Source organism: Lithobates pipiens, unplaced genomic scaffold, assembly GCF_037356315.1.
Source record: "Lithobates pipiens isolate NorthernLeopardFrog02 unplaced genomic scaffold, aLitPip1_a1.2 Scaffold_19, whole genome shotgun sequence".
Classification (NCBI taxonomy): domain Eukaryota; kingdom Metazoa; phylum Chordata; class Amphibia; order Anura; family Ranidae; genus Lithobates; species Lithobates pipiens.
Window position 1 is genome coordinate 412,215,115 of NW_027507764.1, and position 16,750 is coordinate 412,231,864.

Sequence of the window (16,750 nt, forward strand, 5' to 3'; positions counted from 1 at the left end):
TTTTTTATTTTTTTGTTTTATGCATGTGATTAGGCATTCTTTGCAAATGTTCACCACATTCACTAAGCTCTGGGGTAAATTCCCTTGAAAAGTGAACAGCCTATTTGACTTAAGTAAATCAACCCCTTAGCATCATGTGTTGTGTATTACCTTACTGAGAGAATATACCTTTTATGAAACTTTCTTACGAAGTCTTTATAGCTTGAATTGGAAGGTAACACATGAATAGGATATATATTTTGTGCAAAATGGGAAAACAAAGTTAAAGTCCCTTTATAGTATTCTCCTATTATATAACTTTCATGTAGTGCTGTGCTGTTTTGCGTAATTCACTGATGGCTGTAAGTTTGCACATGAAAATGAAATCCTGCACCATGCTAGGTACTCTGAAGCCTTTATTTTACTAAAATTATATATATATATATATATATATATATATATATATATATATACACACACACACACACACACACACACACACACACACACACACACACACACACACACACACACACACAAAATTCTTGGGTATAAGATGATTTAAAGCGTTAGTAAACTGCAGCCATAACACACACAAAAAAAAATCCCCTGCAAGGCAATTGCATAATGTGCTAGAATACATCACATACTAGCACATTATGAAATGCCCAAGAACAAAGCCCTCCAGCGGTGCGCTGTCACCGCTGACAGGGCTTCCATCTTCACCTGTTCTTCCTTCAGGGTTTACGGGGTTTCCTTCAGGGTTTATGGGCTCCGACAGCTAAATTGGCTAATCCGGGATGTCACACGGAACATGGCGGGTGTGACGTCACCAGCTGCCAAAAGAGTGAAATTCTCCTAAAGAAGGGATCTCCAAACTACGGCCCTCCAGCTGTTGCAAAACTACAAGTCCCATGAGTCATTGTAAAACTATGACATTCAGACATGACTAGGCATGATGGGGATTGTAGTTCCTGAACAACTGGAGGGCCATAAGTTGGAGACCCCCTGATCTAAACGGTGCACATTTTGGAAGATAATCTTACCTGCAGTTAAGCTTTATTATAAGCTTACCTGTATGTAAAAATCGCAAAGCGGACTTTGCTTTAAACAATTTTTTTTTTTTTTTTTTATCTTGGTAACAGTCATCTATAGTTGACTAGAACGACTAGTGAATACCATTTACAAAATGTTGGACTGAGGAAAAATTGCAGTTTGTATGCATTTTACCCATTGCATTTACAAAAAAATATTTCTTTTTCATACATCATGGGACACAGTCAGGCTAATATTCATTACCTGCTGGATTATACTTCATCTCCAGGTGAATGTCTCAGTCGCAGAGGCTTTTCATCCTGACTCTGATCGAAATGGTTCGTTCTGCCTTTAAGTTGCCTCTTGCAGAGTTTATTGAGCCCCCCTGGTCCTCCTGGGATCACTGAGGCCTCTTCAAGTTACACAGGCTTTTCTCCTACACACCCCCTGCTGAAACAGGCGGTGTATGTTGATTGGGAACATCTTGACAGGATTTTGTTCCTCTTAAGAGGTTTTCCCTTTTTATATCCCACGGTTGAAAAGTTTGTTAAAAAAGGTAGCATGCCAGCCATAGATGCAGCAGTCTCTTCCTTAAACAAGAACTTAACTAGTCCGGTAAATAACCCACAGGGCTTGAAAGACCCAGTTGACAAGAAATTGGAGTCCTTAAAGGCTATCTTTTCTTTCGCTAGTTCAGCTATTCAGCCAGCTGTTGCAGCAATTGATATCTGCCAGTCCATAAAGGATCAGGTCAAATGGCCTTAAAAGTATTTAATACAGCAGGTTTCTCATTTGCAGCTCGTCTGTACATATGCAGACTTTTGTGGCTTAAGAACTGGTCAGCTGAGCTTCCTTGTGAAAAGTTATTGGCGGGTTTCCCTTTTCATGGGGAACATTTATTTTGGTGATCATTTGGACGAATATATCCAAATGATTTATGGAGGGAAGAGTTTTCTACTTCCTGTGAAGAAAAGCATCAGGCATCCCTCATTTTTAAAACTTCAGGGATCGTTTCTTCAAATGTCACAGCACCAAGGCAATTCCGCCGCCAACAGGGCGCTAGGGCCAGAAAAAGCCCTGGGTCCAAAATTCTTATAAACCCAGCATCAAGCCCTCCTTTTGAGGGTAGCCCCCACTCCATCGGGTGGGGGGAAGGCTGCTGCACTTTGCGGACATTTGGACAATGATAATTCAGGACGAGTGGGTCACCTCAATTATATCCCTCGGTTACAAGTGGAATTGCGGGGGGGTTCCCCCCTCAGAGGTTTTTAAGATCCAGCGTTCCCTCGGATCCTCCAAAAATAGACTTATTGCTTCAGGCACTACATCATTTAGTGAATCAAGGAGTAATTGTACAGGTTCCTGTATCTGAAAGAGCGAACCTGTTTTATGGTTTAAAAACCAAACTGGGTCACAAGGCCCATTTTTGGGCCTAAGATCCCTGAACCAGCATCTACTAATCCAGTCCTTTCGGTTGGAGTCTGTCCACTTAATTGTAGCCTCGCTCCAGATGGGAGTTTTTCTAGCCTCCATCGATATAAAAGACGCTCATTTACTTGTATCTTTCAGCCTCATCGGAGGTTCCTGCGATTTGCAGTAGAGGAACATAATTTTCTGTTTGTGGCCCTACCCTTGCTACAGCTCCCCGGGTGTTCACAAAGGTCCTAGCACCAGTACTGGGTCTTTTTAAGCGCCATAGGGATCCTGGTGCTCGGGTATCTGGACAACCTCCTGCTCAGAGATCACTCATTACAGGCTCTAGAACAGAGCATAACATGCACAGTTTGGTATTTGACAAGCTTAGCCTGGATCAGAAATAGCAAAAAGTCAGCCTTGAAACCAGCTCGATGTCTAAATTATTTAGGTCTGATCCTAGATGCATGGTCCAAGCAAGGGTATTCTTGCCACCCGCAAGGATCTGTCCCTTGAAGAATAAAGGGCACCGGACAACCCTTCATTCGGCTCTATATGAGCCTTCTAGGGAGGATGGTATCCTCCAAGGATGTGCCCTATGCCTAGTTCTATTCCAGGCCTGGATTATCCAATGTCATCTCCTAGGGCAAGCTTAAGCTTAACCTGGTGGTTCCAGGATCAGAACCTGCGAAAGGTTAAATCTTTCCTCCTGGTAACTTGGAGAGTACTGACTACAGATGCCAGTCTCTCAGGCTGGGGAGCAACCCTAGAGGGGCTCACAGCTCAAGGGAAATGGTCAGGGACAGAACAGATCCTGCCCATCAACGTCCTGGAATTACGGGTAGTATGACTGGCCCTATGGTCATGGACAGTGGCGCCCCAGGACTGCCCTATCAGGGTTCAGTCTGACAATGCCACTGCAGTGGCCTATATAAACCACCTAGGCGGTACCGGGAGTCGTTCAGCTCTGAAGGAGGTGAACCACATACTAGCCGGGGCAGAGGGACATATGCATTCCATATCCTAGGAGTAGAGAACTGGAAGGCAGATTATCTCAGCCACCAGCAGATTTGCCCGGGGGAATGGTCCCTACACCCAGGGGTGTTCCAGGAAATCTGTCAGCATTGGGGATGGCCAGAGGTCGACCCAGGTTCAACAACAAGCGACAGCAGTTTGTGTGCCAAACAAGAGATCCTCTGGCAATCAGAGCAGATGCCCTGGTAGTTCCATGGAGCCAGTACACTCTGGTTTATGCTTTACCTCCGATCCCTCTTCTTCCACATTTGTTGCACAGGATTCGGAGAAAGGGGGTTCCAGTCATTCTGGGGGCACCAGCCTGGCCCAGAAGCCCCTGGTTCCCGGAGATTGTGAGACTGACCATAGATGGGCCATGGACGCTTCCACGTCACCTCAATCTACTGTCTCAAGGTCCTATATTCCTCTCCATTTACTGTCTCTAAATTTGATGGCATGGAATTATTAACTATTCAATCCAGGGTGTTAAAGGCATCTCAGGACCAGTGGTGTCTACCCTAGTGAATGCTAGAAAAGCTGTCACTTGGAAGATATATCATAAGGTTTGGAAGACTTATATTGCTTGGTGTGAAGCCAAAAAATGTCATCCTCGGAAATACGTGATTGAGAGAATTATTTTCTACAGTCAACTGTGGATATCAAATTGGCTTTGAGTACAATCGGAGGTCAAGTTTTGGCCCCATCAGTATTCTTCCAAAGGCCTTTAGCCTCCCATTCACTGGTCTGAACCTTTATGCAGGGAGCAGCTCACTTGCTTCCCCCCATTAGGTCACCTATGTGTCCTTGAAACTTAAACTTGGTGCTGTCTGTGCTACAGAAACAACCATTTGAACCTATGATTGAAATTCTATTAGACTTGCTGTCATGCAAGCTAGCCTTCCTGATGGCTATCACCTCGGCTAGAAGGGTGTCATAGTTGATGGCCCTTTCATGCAGCGGACCATACTTGATCCTTCACCACGACAGGGTTGTGTTACGACCTGTTCCATCCTTTTTGCCAAAAGTGGTGTCGGCCTTTCATTTAAATCAGGACATTATTTTGTGTTCTTTTTTCTCTCTGCCTCATTCGGCAGAAGAGAGACTGCACTCCTTGGACGTTGTCCGGGCAGTTAAGTTTTATTTGTCTAGATCTGCAGAGATCCAAGGATCAGACTCATTTTTTGTTTTACCAAAAGGACCCAAGAAAGAACAGGCAGCTTCCAAAGCTTACATTGCAAATTGAGTCTGTCAGTTGGTCATTCAGGCCTACGATCTGAAACTTAAAGCTCCTCCCTTTAGGGTAAGAGCTGATTCTACCAGGGGTGTAGGAACCTCCCTGGGCTTTTTGCCATCAGGTATCTGTGGCTCATATTTGTAAGGCTGCTAACTGGTCTTCAGTGCATACGTTCACAAAAGTTTATCAAGTGGATGTTAGAGCAGCCAAGGATTCGGCTTTCAGCTGCAGTGTACTGCGGGCTGCCGTATAAGTTCTGATGGCTATTGTTTGGCAGAGTGTCTCCCTCCCATCAAGGCTATTGCTGTGGGATGTCCCAGCAGGTAATGAATATTAGTCTGACTCTGTGCCCCATGATTTATGAAAAAGAAAATAGGATTTTTTTTGTCATATTTACCTGTAAAAATCCTTTTGAGTACATCATGGGACACAGAGATCCCTCCCCTCTGTTTTGAGGATTCAGTGCTTGCTACAAAACTGAAGTGCTTCCTGTATGGGAGGGGTTATATAGGGGATCACTTCCTGTCTAAAGACCTTTTGGTTAAGCAGTGTCCATTCACCTGGAAAAGAAGTATAACCCAGCAGATAATTAATATTAGCCTGACTTTGTGTTCCATAATGTACTCAAAGAAAAGATTTTACAGGTATGATGAAAAAAATCTTGTTTTTAAAAGAGATTCCACTTTAAGTGAGAGAGTGTAAAACTTGTTAGCGTTGCTGCTGCTGCTAATTCGCAGGTGGCTGCCCTCAAATTGCTTTTAAATGGGTTTCTCAGGCAGACTGGCTGCAAAGGTGGAATGCACCATCTGAAGAACACCAAGCAGTTTTAACGAGTCCTGGTGGCCTTGTGGTAGCTTAGTAGAGTTCAGAACAGCTGAGTAGCTGAGGTTCTGTGCATGAAAAATAGTGGAAGTAGGGGGCAGGTGCAGAAACTTTCTTATTAAAAGTATAAAACTTTCTTTTAGCATTATTTCTGCCAAAAAAGGCCTTATATATTTGAAACATAGACTGATTTTTATCAGTTTGAAAGTAGGCGGCAGATCATACAAGTCTGATAATCCTATATGTAAATGGCCACCTGTTGACCTGGCTTTAAATCATAGTCATGCCACTGCCCTCACTAGCCTTTTCTACTGCTGTTATGCTATTACCCAGCATTTCCCAACCATCTACAAATTGCTTTTACATTTTCTTCTCGTTTGTCAACTTTTTTCTGCAGAGATTCTACATACAGTGCCTTGCAAAATTATTCACCCCCTTGGCATTTTTTTTTCATGTTGCCTCTCAACCTGGAATTAACATAGATTGTTTGAGGATTTGCATCATTTAATTTACAGAAGAACATGCCCACAACTTTGAAGATGTTGTGTGTTTTTTTTTTTTTTGTTTTTTTTGTTTTGTGAAGCAAACAACAAATAGGACAAAATAACAGAAAAAGTCAATGTGCATAACTATTCACTCCCCTAAAGTCGACCTTTTGCAGCTATCACAGCTCCAAGTCACTTTGGATAAGTCTCTGTGAGCTTGCCGCATCTTGCCACTGGGATTTTTGCCCATTCCTCCTTGTTAAACTGTTTCAGCTCCTTCAAGTTGGGTGGTTTGTGCTTGTGAACAGCAATCTTTAAGTCTGACCACAGATTTCTATTGGGTTGAGGTCTGGGCTTTGACTAGGCCATTCCAACACATTTACATATTCCCCTTAAGTGTTTAGCAGTGTGTTTGGGATCGTTGTCCTGCTGGAAGGTGAACATCTGTCCTAGCCTCAAATTACACACAGAGTGGTACAGGTTTTTCTCAAGAATATCCCTGTATTTAGCACCATCCATCTTTCCCTCAACTCTGACCAGTTTCCCAGTCCCGACTGCTGAAAAACATCCCCACAGCATAATGCTGCCACCACCATGTTTCACTGTGGGGTTGGTGTTCTTTGGGTGATGTGATGTGTTGGGTTTGCACTAGACATAGCATTTTCTTTGATGGCCAAAAAGTTCAAGCACCTTCTGCCATACATTTTGGGAGTCTCCCACATGCGTTTTTTCGCAAACTCAAAACGTGCCGTTTTGATTTTTGCTGAAAGTAATGGCTTTCTTCTGGCCACCCTGCAATAAAGCCCAACACTAAGGAGCGTATGGCTTATTGTCCTATGTACAGATACGCCAGTCTCTGCTGTGGAACTCTGCAACTCCTCCAGGGTTACCTTGGGTCTCTGTGCTGCCTCTCTGATTAATGCCCTCCTTGCCCGGTCTGTGAGTTTTGGTGTGCGTCTGTCTCTTGGCAGGATTGCTGTTGTGCCATGTTCTTTCCATTTGGTTATGATAGATTTGATGGTGCTCCTAAAGATTGCACACAGGTGGACATCATTTCACGAATTATGTGACTTCTGAAGGTAATTGGTTGCACCAGAGCTTTTTATGGGCTTCATAACAAAGGGGTGAATATATATGCACATGCTAATTATCAGGTTTTTATTTCTGAAAAATAGTTTTGTGTATATATTTTTGTAATTTTACTTCACCAACTTAGACCATTGTGTTCTGATCCATCACATATAATTCAGATTAAAAAAAAATAGAACTAAAGGCTGTAATGTAACAAAATAAGTAAAAAGCCGAGGATGGTGAATACTTTTGCAAGGCACTGTAACGTGATTCAAACATGATCTGTGTATGAAATCAAACATAACTTAAAAACTCCAAATAATATTATGAGGGCTCCAGATGTGAAAGACCAAATATTCTGCCAGACCTTATGGCTATAGTTCTTATCTGATAAAGACAGTGTAAAAGAGACCTGGTTACCACCATTTTGACCACTGGCATGTTCATCCTGAGCTCTGGCCAAAGATGCAATTTTTAACCATGTCTCTACTTGTTCCAAAACTTTAACCAAAGTTTAAAATATATGCAAAATTTAACTTTTTTGGTGCATGGAGTAGGAAAGGGTTAGAACCTCCGCCAGGTTTCCATCGCTTCCTGGGTCACTCACTGGACAAATTCAGCCTTGCTTTTAGTCCTGGTAACCATCGTCACCGGGAGTGTAATTGAGTAAAAAATCCAACATTTTGAGTTGTCGCCGGAGCAAACATTGATTACTTCTCTCTTCCTGGTGTGTCTAAGGGACAGAAAGTGAAGTCTGTTTTCTCCAGTGGGACACAGGCAGTAAAATGGTTTTAAGCATTCCCAAATCCAAAACTAAAAACAAAGTTTTGCATTTAGATTTAATAATTGTTTTAAATAATGCAGAGCAATGCTGATGAAAGTCATATGCTCTCCTCATATGGCGTATAACGCAATGGTAAGATCTAGCCTGTGGTGTCATTGTCGCGCAAATGACTTAAAACTAAGTCACTGGATTAACTATAGGTAATTTATTAATAGAGTGTAACCAATACTCTTATGCTTTTATTTACTTGATTGATAATATCCAGTGCCTAAGGGAAGTCTATGTCAATCGGGGTCACCAAAACTGATTTGGATGTTGCGCAATCATGTAGATCCACCTAGCCTTTAATAAGTAGGATATTTAATGCAGCCTTTAAGTTTATTATGAAGATGGTTCTCTTTCTTGTAATTATGATCATGATCAGTTTTATAATTTTAGTCTGCATTGTTTTAAACTTTGATGTAGCAACTTCATGTCATACACTTTTATAAAGTAGTGAAAAAGTAAGCAAGATTTTGCTGCAAAAGTAGTAGTAGAAGAGTAGAAAGTAGTTACAATCTTCAGTCTTTGTAAATAGCACCTTGATATCTACATGTATGAATTTACAATAAATTGTAGTTCTGTTTGTGATATGCAATGTGATAGTATGATGTGTGTGTAATACAAATTGGAAATTATAGAATTTCATTCCATTGTACAGTTTTTTTTTTTTTTTTTTCCCAATTCAGGAATTGTCTTTTACCTCTAGTGATTATAATATACAGGGGTCACTTAAATATATATGTATTTCTAGCTCCCCTTGGCATGTTTGTAATCTCTCTCTGTGTGATTAATGTGAATACATTCCTATTTAACTAAAGCCAAGGGTAAATTCCACAATTTCCAGTTTGTGTTGCTTTTTTTTCTGTCTTCCACAAAATGGGTATCTGTGCTAGATGTTTTTTAACCTAATCGCCTATCTGCTCTGAAAACTGTGTTTTGAGTACAGTGATTAGATGTCCTGTGAGGACCGAACACTCTACAGTCTATGCAATGTGCACAGTACTGCTAAGTGCAGGGAACTGGGTGTTCTAATTTTCAGTACAGCTTATGTAACCACAGAAATTGAAACTGTATAATTGGTTGTAATGGTAGAGCCATCCATATTCCTCGTCTATGGGCAGCATGCAGGTGCATCAAAACACATTGCAGAGCTGATATGCAAATTACCAGTTTTATATGAAAATGTGATTTGTTGTACTATGTATTTAACTTTGTCACTATAAATAACTGTTTAAGGGAACATGTTTACATTAGCACAATGTACTCTATCCACTATAGAGGTTGTGTCCCTTCTACATAAATTTTTTTTTTTTTTAAATGGTGTAGCTCTACTTTAAAGTAGACTCTGCCATAAGAGAAAAACTGCTTCAGGTATAATGAAGGCACCTATATGCACACATCAGCAACAGACTCATAATTGCTACCTGCAGCGCACTCTGAAACCCATCACTATGAAGGGCTGCCTCACACGTTCCTGCAGGAGGCAGGAAGAATCAAGCAAACCTCAGGAAGTACAGCAGCTTTGCTTGGAAGGATAGTCTGGCAGTTGGTTGCAAAAGCAGGGTTTCGTAGTGTGCTGCAGCTATCTGCTTTGTGCCCCTTAGGCAGGTTAGCAGCATTTGATGTTTTTATTCTTGTAACAAATCACAAATACCCCATCTTTCTTCAATTCTTAAACTCCCATGTGACATAAACCTCAAATATTTTTTGCGTATTATAATTAAATAAGAGTTCCATTAAGCACTATTTACATTTAAACTTTTCACATAATGCTAGTGTACCTTACAGAAAAAGTAAGGCCTCTTTCACATGGCTGGTGACTCCCAGCCATTCTTGAGGCTGGAATGACAGGGGCAAAAGCAGCATCTGCTTAGGCTTTTTAAACCAGTGACCGACTCCTAGCTTGGACGTCCATTCTTACCTCCAGGTAGCCGCTTTGTGTGTGGGCTACGTGCCTACAGCAGCGGCTGCATCCAGCCTATCATTAGTTTAAATAGACTGAGTGGCAGCAGCTATTTGCGTGCCCCAGTCATTCCAGCGGTAAGAATCCACTGATTTTTGCTGTCGCAATTCAGTGGCTACATATAACTGCCCATCTGAATGTGGCCTAATAATGAGCAGGGCCCTCTGATTCATCCTCTATTGAATTGCATTGTACTGTCTGCTCTCATGTTGTAAAGTGCTGCGCAAACTGTTGGCGCTATATATATCCTGTATAATAATAATCATACATAAAATTTTAAAGTGCTTAAATCTGTTGGAAGTATATGTGGGATATTGGATATCATTCCCATCCACCATTCAGAAAATGGGTACAAACACAGCATGACTCCCACTGCCCATTCAGGACAAAGTAGCAGTGTCTTTTTGTAAGAACCCCTTAAAAATTCATCACTCCTGACTATTGTAGCCCTTACTAAAAACCAGTTGTTTTATTTTGAGGAGCATTGACATCACTCTTATAGCCATTTGACCTCGCTTGAATTTCGCGATTGTCTGCTAAGCTTGAGCACTGGCAAATGGCAGGACTTGACATGCTTCCCAAACCCAGAAGCATTGGGTTATGTCTTCAGCTGCAGTACAGGCAGGGACCACAAGAAAACTGGCAAGATAAAAATTGTAGATTCAGGGGGAATGGGCTTACACAAATGCCTGGTTTATGGGGTCAGCTAATTTAGAGATTGGCTATCCAAGCTTCAGTACGGAGTAAAAATTGTTATAATAGTTTGAGAGCTACCCAGCTCTACTATAAGAAACTGTAGAAATGTTTCATTTTAGACTGGAGATCTTCTTTAATGTAAACTGAAATTTTTCAGACATTTACTTTATCCTTAAATGCAAATGATCTTGCATGATGAATGCATTGCTGATGTAACTAATTCAGTTCTTTATTATGAAAACCTTCATTTACAAAAGTTAAACAATTGTTATGCTTTTATAACGACTCTGCAGAATACCATTTAACTAATCACGGTTTTCTTTTTGTCCTCTTGATCTTACATTTTGTTTGCTGCTCTCTGCCTCCAGCCATCTTGTTGTTCAACTGAGCCATTTCATTCCCCTCCACTGTCATGCTCTAGTTCCCCCTCATCTTCAAGCCGTTTACGTAGGAGATGTAAGGAGAACTCTCATAAGTCATGTGAGCCTGGATCAGATGTGGCTCAAATGTCTAATGAGCTTGAATGGGACTCTGAACAAAAAGGGAAATTATACCTTGATGAAGATGAAATGGGTATAAGCTATAAGCAGCAAGCTGGCAAAGGAGGGACTCTGTTTTCTTTCTCCTTGCATCTTCCAGACTCATTCCCTTCTCTGCTAGATGATGATGGCTATCTTTCTTTCCCTAACATTTCTGAAGCCAATTTCCTGCCTGAAAATTTACAGCATTATCTTCCAATCCAGTCCCCATCCCTTATTCCATGTTTCCTCTTCATATTTTTCTTTCTGCTGTCAGCCTCTTTCTCTGTCCCATGTGCCCTCACGCTCTCTTTTCCTTTGGCTATGTGCCTCTGCTACCTGGAGCCCAAGGCGGTCTCCTTGAGTGCCTCACTTGACAATGACCTGAGTGACAGTTCAGATGATGAGGTGTGTACCTCGGCATAGAACACATCTTTTTTTATTGTGTTCAGTGCGTTTAGTCCTAAATGATGCTAGATTGCTACCATACTGGTCCGACTTTCAGAGCCTCATTTTGTCTGCTTGCTAATATTTGGAAGTTTTGTCCTTAGGTCACAAGGGTTAGGCACAACATATGGATAAATGCATTTTCTTTTGTGAACTACTTTTCTTTACCTAACTGTGGATATTAATATGGACAAAATGTACGGTATTGGCAGAAGATAGGATTTTTCTTAACTACTGTACGTTCTATATTTCAGATAGGATAGGATGCAGAACCTAATGCAGATAATACAGCTACAGTAATGGATGGTGTCAGCCTGCAATTTGTAGTATAAAAGAAAATTTAAGGAACAGCCGTAAAATCAGAGCAATAGCGATGTCATGCTCTTGGCTGTAAAAGCCTATGCAGATCATAAAAGAAAAGACATGTTTCTAGGTACCTTTTTATAATCAAGTATGAAGGGACCTTCAGAAAATAATGTCAGTGCTTCTGCATCTGTAGCATATACAAATTGTACCAAGTCTAAAATCCATTTTACCCAAAGGAACAAATTTTGTATTTGTTTTATAGAACAGTTGTAGAATTTTCTTAAAGCTAGCAACATAGACATATTTTCCTGGTAGTCATAGCTTGTGCCTGATCCTTTTTACCCATTGTGTATCACATGATGCATGTTCTGTGTCTGACATGTCTGCATTACATTGGCTATACACATTGTCCAAGCCGGAAGTGTTGTGTAAGTCATTTTGGAGTCCAGGGTAGTAGTGTATGCATGACGAGCCATGTCTAGCTTGTTATAGAATAGTACAAACTGGGAAGGGAGAAACTTTAAACAAACTACAATGGAACTTTTTACAGCAATCTGCACAATATGCGGGCAGCTATTTTATGAGCTAATAATATCAAACAAGAAAATTCAGCTTATAAGATCACTGGGGTGCTGTGCCTTATGCACTTAAAACAAATGTGATACTAGTTAATAAGCACCCAAAAAAGTAGCCCACATCATGTGAAACTAATAAGTTCTTTAAAAAGGCAACTGCACCCAAAACTGATATTTTTTTTTATTTTGGATGGGCACCAATGGGTTGCACAACTCAGTGTTTTAATATCTTTCAGAGATCTCATTGGTTACATAACCCAGCAGTGCTGTCTTTACTCCTCCGGCTGGGATTTGTCATTCTCTTGTAGCAAGATTCCCCAAATGATTTGCTTATTCTTGTTTATGGATCTATCTGGAGAGAGTAAAGCCATCATTTGGTTCAGTCACACTGGTCGTACAGTACTAGGAATTATGATTGAAATATCTTCTCAATGGAGTCTAGTAAAGATTTAACACTACATCACATTCAACTTAAACACATTCATTTTGGGTGAAATTGACTTATCTTTTAATTAAAAAACCACTAGAATATCTCCTTTTTAGATTACAAACATCTTTTTACCTGCTTCCTAAAGTAGTAACTTTTATTCAAACTGCCCTGTTTTTAAATTCTATCCAAATCAATGTAACATATCAAATGTGACAATGTAATTGTCAATAGCAGTATTGCAGTATTCATTTTAAGTAATTTAAAAAGTAACAAAATACCAGTTTTTATACATTTTGCCTGTTTCGTAATGCAGACAAATCAGGCAACTAGGCAATACAATTTTATAAATGAGGAGCTGAAAGTGAAGAGGCTGTTATAGTAGTTTTATCTAAATATTGCATTCCAAAAGAATAAAAAAAAATCATACTGAAGACCAGATTCAAACTATATGGGGAATATATACGTATATGTATATAGTACAGCTTAAACCTTTTAGATGTATGCTGATAACCATAGACCTAGTTTTATGTAGACAAAAAAAAATACTTTTCATCTTTTTTTTTAAACTTATGCCTTGAGTATTCCTCAGAATCTGTTCTGTTTGTGTTGGTTTGCTTTTCTCTTTTATGTTTGCTTTCTTGGCTTTTGTTATCTACAAGAGGCTATTGTAATGAGGTTATGTTGTGATTCTCTAACAACATGGGTTTATTCTTTGTTCCCGCTTGCGTTTTGGAATTTGTGTCGTGTAAAATATTAGACTGATAGTGAACAGACGGATACAGCAGCTGATGGTGAAACGACCGCCACAGAGGTGTGTAAAAATACAGACCAATCTGCTCAAATGTATTTTACTGGGTGTGATTTGGTGACTGTGTATAGAACGTTTTGTCTGTAGCGCTGTGTTTAATATATTTAGTGCTTCATTGTTTCACAAAATCTACAAAGGGGGGAAAAAAAGTTGTTAAAAATTAAAAGGGAAGCTGCTATTCTCATTTTGATTTCTTCTGTTATCAGTAAATCTTTTTTTTTTTTCTTTTTTTTTGTGTGACTTGTACCAAATGTTTAAATGTATTGCACACATTGGTAGGCATTTGAAGATGTACCTATACACCAATGTGTTCTTTCTTGCTTGAACGACTTTATTATGAATTTGTGTACTCCATAGTCCGAATTCTCTATTCAGCCTGCTGGCTGAACAAAGAAAATCTTAAAAAATTTCAGTATCTTTAATTTCAGTTAAACTTTATTTAGCTAGGCGTCAAATAGATTTTATGTTCAAATGTTTGCACAAGACAAGTTGGGCACATCCACTTGTATTGCGTTTAATAAGTGAAGAACAACCACTGTATACCAATCATAGATAAAATCTGTGAAAAGAAAGAGAAGGTTTTTAATATAATATACTACATCAAAATAGACTATCCCAGTGCCAGGATCTTGATGCTCAATGTTCCCAAGAAAAGGCAAGTAATCCACAGAATAGCATTAATTTGTGTCAAATTGTATAAAAAGTTTTAGTGACTTATTTTGTGGCTAACGATTAAGCATTCAGGTAGGTAAAGATGACATGTTGGATAGTGCTTTAATGTAGGAGATACTTTAATTACTCTTGGAGAAGATGCAGATTTTTTTCACTTCCTCTTTCTCGTAGTAGGGACATTTAGATAACTAAATCTAACTGAATAAAAATGGTTGTTAAAGGGTTAGTTCACCTTTTCAGAATAAGTGAAAAAGTAAACCTAACACTGTATACCCGGTCACTGCTGTACTTGCCACCGTGAGTGATAAACTGTCAGTGCCCACGCAGCCGGTGTAGCTGTGGGGATTTGAAATCCCCAATCATCACTGTCTTAATTTTTGCAGCAGTCTTTGGACCAATCACATCAATGATTTGCACTGGTGCTGGCCCTCTGTCAACAGGACAAGCAGGAAAAAATCTCTCTAGTGGGGGACACAGACAACTGTATATACATGACCGATATATTAACCTTTCCCCATTCTGTCCCAAAAGTTTCAGAATTTGCGCAAACCTTCCAATACCCTTTAATTTCTTGCCTTTTACGGGTCAAATGTAACATTCCCTAACATTTGCTCCTGAGAGAAAAAACCTTAAGAACATTCAACCAGAAGTTTATTAACATTTGACGAATAGCGAAAATAGAAATTATAGGCTAAAACATTTGTCTAGAAGAGGAAATATAAGGGATACTGCTGCACTGTGTACACATTGTAAAGAGATTCCTGTGCTCACTACCGTCGGTGTAATTAATCTGCTACTGGAGAGAGTAAACGACTATATTGGTCAAATGTTCTTTAAGGCACTTCACATGTGTGCTCAGTCTAGATCCATCTGTCAGTTTTTCAGACTGATCCAGACTAAACCACAATGCATGTGTATGGGCCTATGTTCAAGCCCATTTTCTAAGAGGAACAAGGCTGCATCCTTTTTACATTTAGATGGATCTGAGTGCATGTAAACGGATGCCAATCATTTATATCTATTCTGTTTATAGCCATCTTTTATACTTTTGTCACCTCTGATTGGTCTCTGCAACAACATCTAAGAAAAAACAGATTTCGACTGATGAGACCTGAACTATAGACAGACGTGTAAACTCAATCTTTATTTTTATATTTTTCACCCTGGGAATGTCAAAAAATAGAAACTGACTTTTCACACATTAAAAACATCACAGTATTATTCATGGATTTGGAGGGAATGCTGAGACATTCACCCAGCAATTTATTAAAAATAAAATGTAATAAATTGACTTCTAGGCTTTCCCAAAGAAATGCTGGTTATCTATTTTGAATGCTAACATTGCTCATTTGAGCTGATAAAAGTTGTATACACATGGAGTATGTTATATATTCAATAATTCAGTGAAAACTATATTAGCACAGGAAATCGTGCATTAACTTGTATATTGCATTGTACTGTAGGTCATTGGCTGATTTTGTAAAAAAAAAAAAAAAAATACTTGATGATTATTAGAATGAGTATTAGTAACTGTTCTGATGTGAAAGCCCTAAAAATACATTAAAATGTTTTGTACAATTTGATATTTTACAATGCTTCCAGTCGGATCAAGATGATGATACAGATGTGAAGACTCGGGTAAATAAATAAATGTTAAATTGAACATAATGGGTTCTGTTTTTGTGTTGCAAAGTGCCCATCTGGTGTATCTGGAACATTAGTGCAAAAGTCATCATTGTCCAACATTTTGTTTGTATCTTAATGTTCCCTCTCTTCACTTTTTCAGAATAGTCTCATTAAGCGAATAAAGGGGGAAAATGTATATGTCAAACATAGTAATCTTATGTTAGAGGTTGGTATTGGTACATACCACTGCATGTACATGTGTATTTTATTTTTTAGCATGGACTGAGTGACCCCACCTCTTAGTGAACTGAGTGGACTTTCAGTGTTCCCTGATTTTATTTTATTTTTAATCATAGAGGTGCATTAGTTGTATTCTATTTACTTTAAGACTTTGCTAAGTATTTTAACATTGTTTGTTGTTAGAGTTCACTTTACAGCACTTCACAGTGGTAAATCCCCTTGAATTCTCACTCTTCACCAGATTGTTTTGAATTTTTCAGTGGTGACAGCTAGATCTACTTGGTCAGCCTGATACTAACCTTTATATTTTTTGATTAATATTGTTGTATATCACCGTTACCCTTCAGTGGCTGCAATGTCAAGCAACTACAAATACGGCTGCTTTGCCAGACAATGTATTCTTATACACATTTTACAGTCAATGCTACCAGTTTTTATTTCTAGTAATATTTATATAGTTCAGTGAATTTCATATCAGCAGTAAAGACTGCTTGTTTAAGATAAAGACCCTCAGTGTTGCACATACACATTTTAAGCCTGCTTGAAAATAATCGTTGTAGGTCTTTTTCAAAACTAAAGGGCAGTATGGT

At 39.3% G+C, this 16,750-nt stretch overlaps 1 protein-coding gene across 23 annotated transcripts in view; it reads left to right on the top strand.

Moving 5' to 3' along the window:
• The window catches only part of EPB41L3 (erythrocyte membrane protein band 4.1 like 3), a 332,589-nt gene that overhangs the window by 258,974 nt on the left and 56,865 nt on the right, over positions 1–16,750 (top strand). For 15 of the 23 annotated variants that reach the window (XM_077492490.1, XM_077492492.1, XM_077492489.1 and 12 more), the window contains exons 13-16: positions 10,907–11,464; positions 13,572–13,625; positions 15,897–15,932; positions 16,081–16,146. The exons of 1 other annotated variant lie outside the window; for it this stretch is intronic. In XM_077492490.1, coding sequence (XP_077348616.1) covers positions 10,907–11,464; positions 13,572–13,625; positions 15,897–15,932; positions 16,081–16,146 — 714 coding nt within the window. The remainder of the gene's footprint in view (positions 1–10,906; positions 11,465–13,571; positions 13,626–15,896; positions 15,933–16,080; positions 16,147–16,750) is intronic. 7 more of the 23 variants (XM_077492498.1, XM_077492494.1, XM_077492501.1 and 4 more) reach the window with 4 other exon arrangements.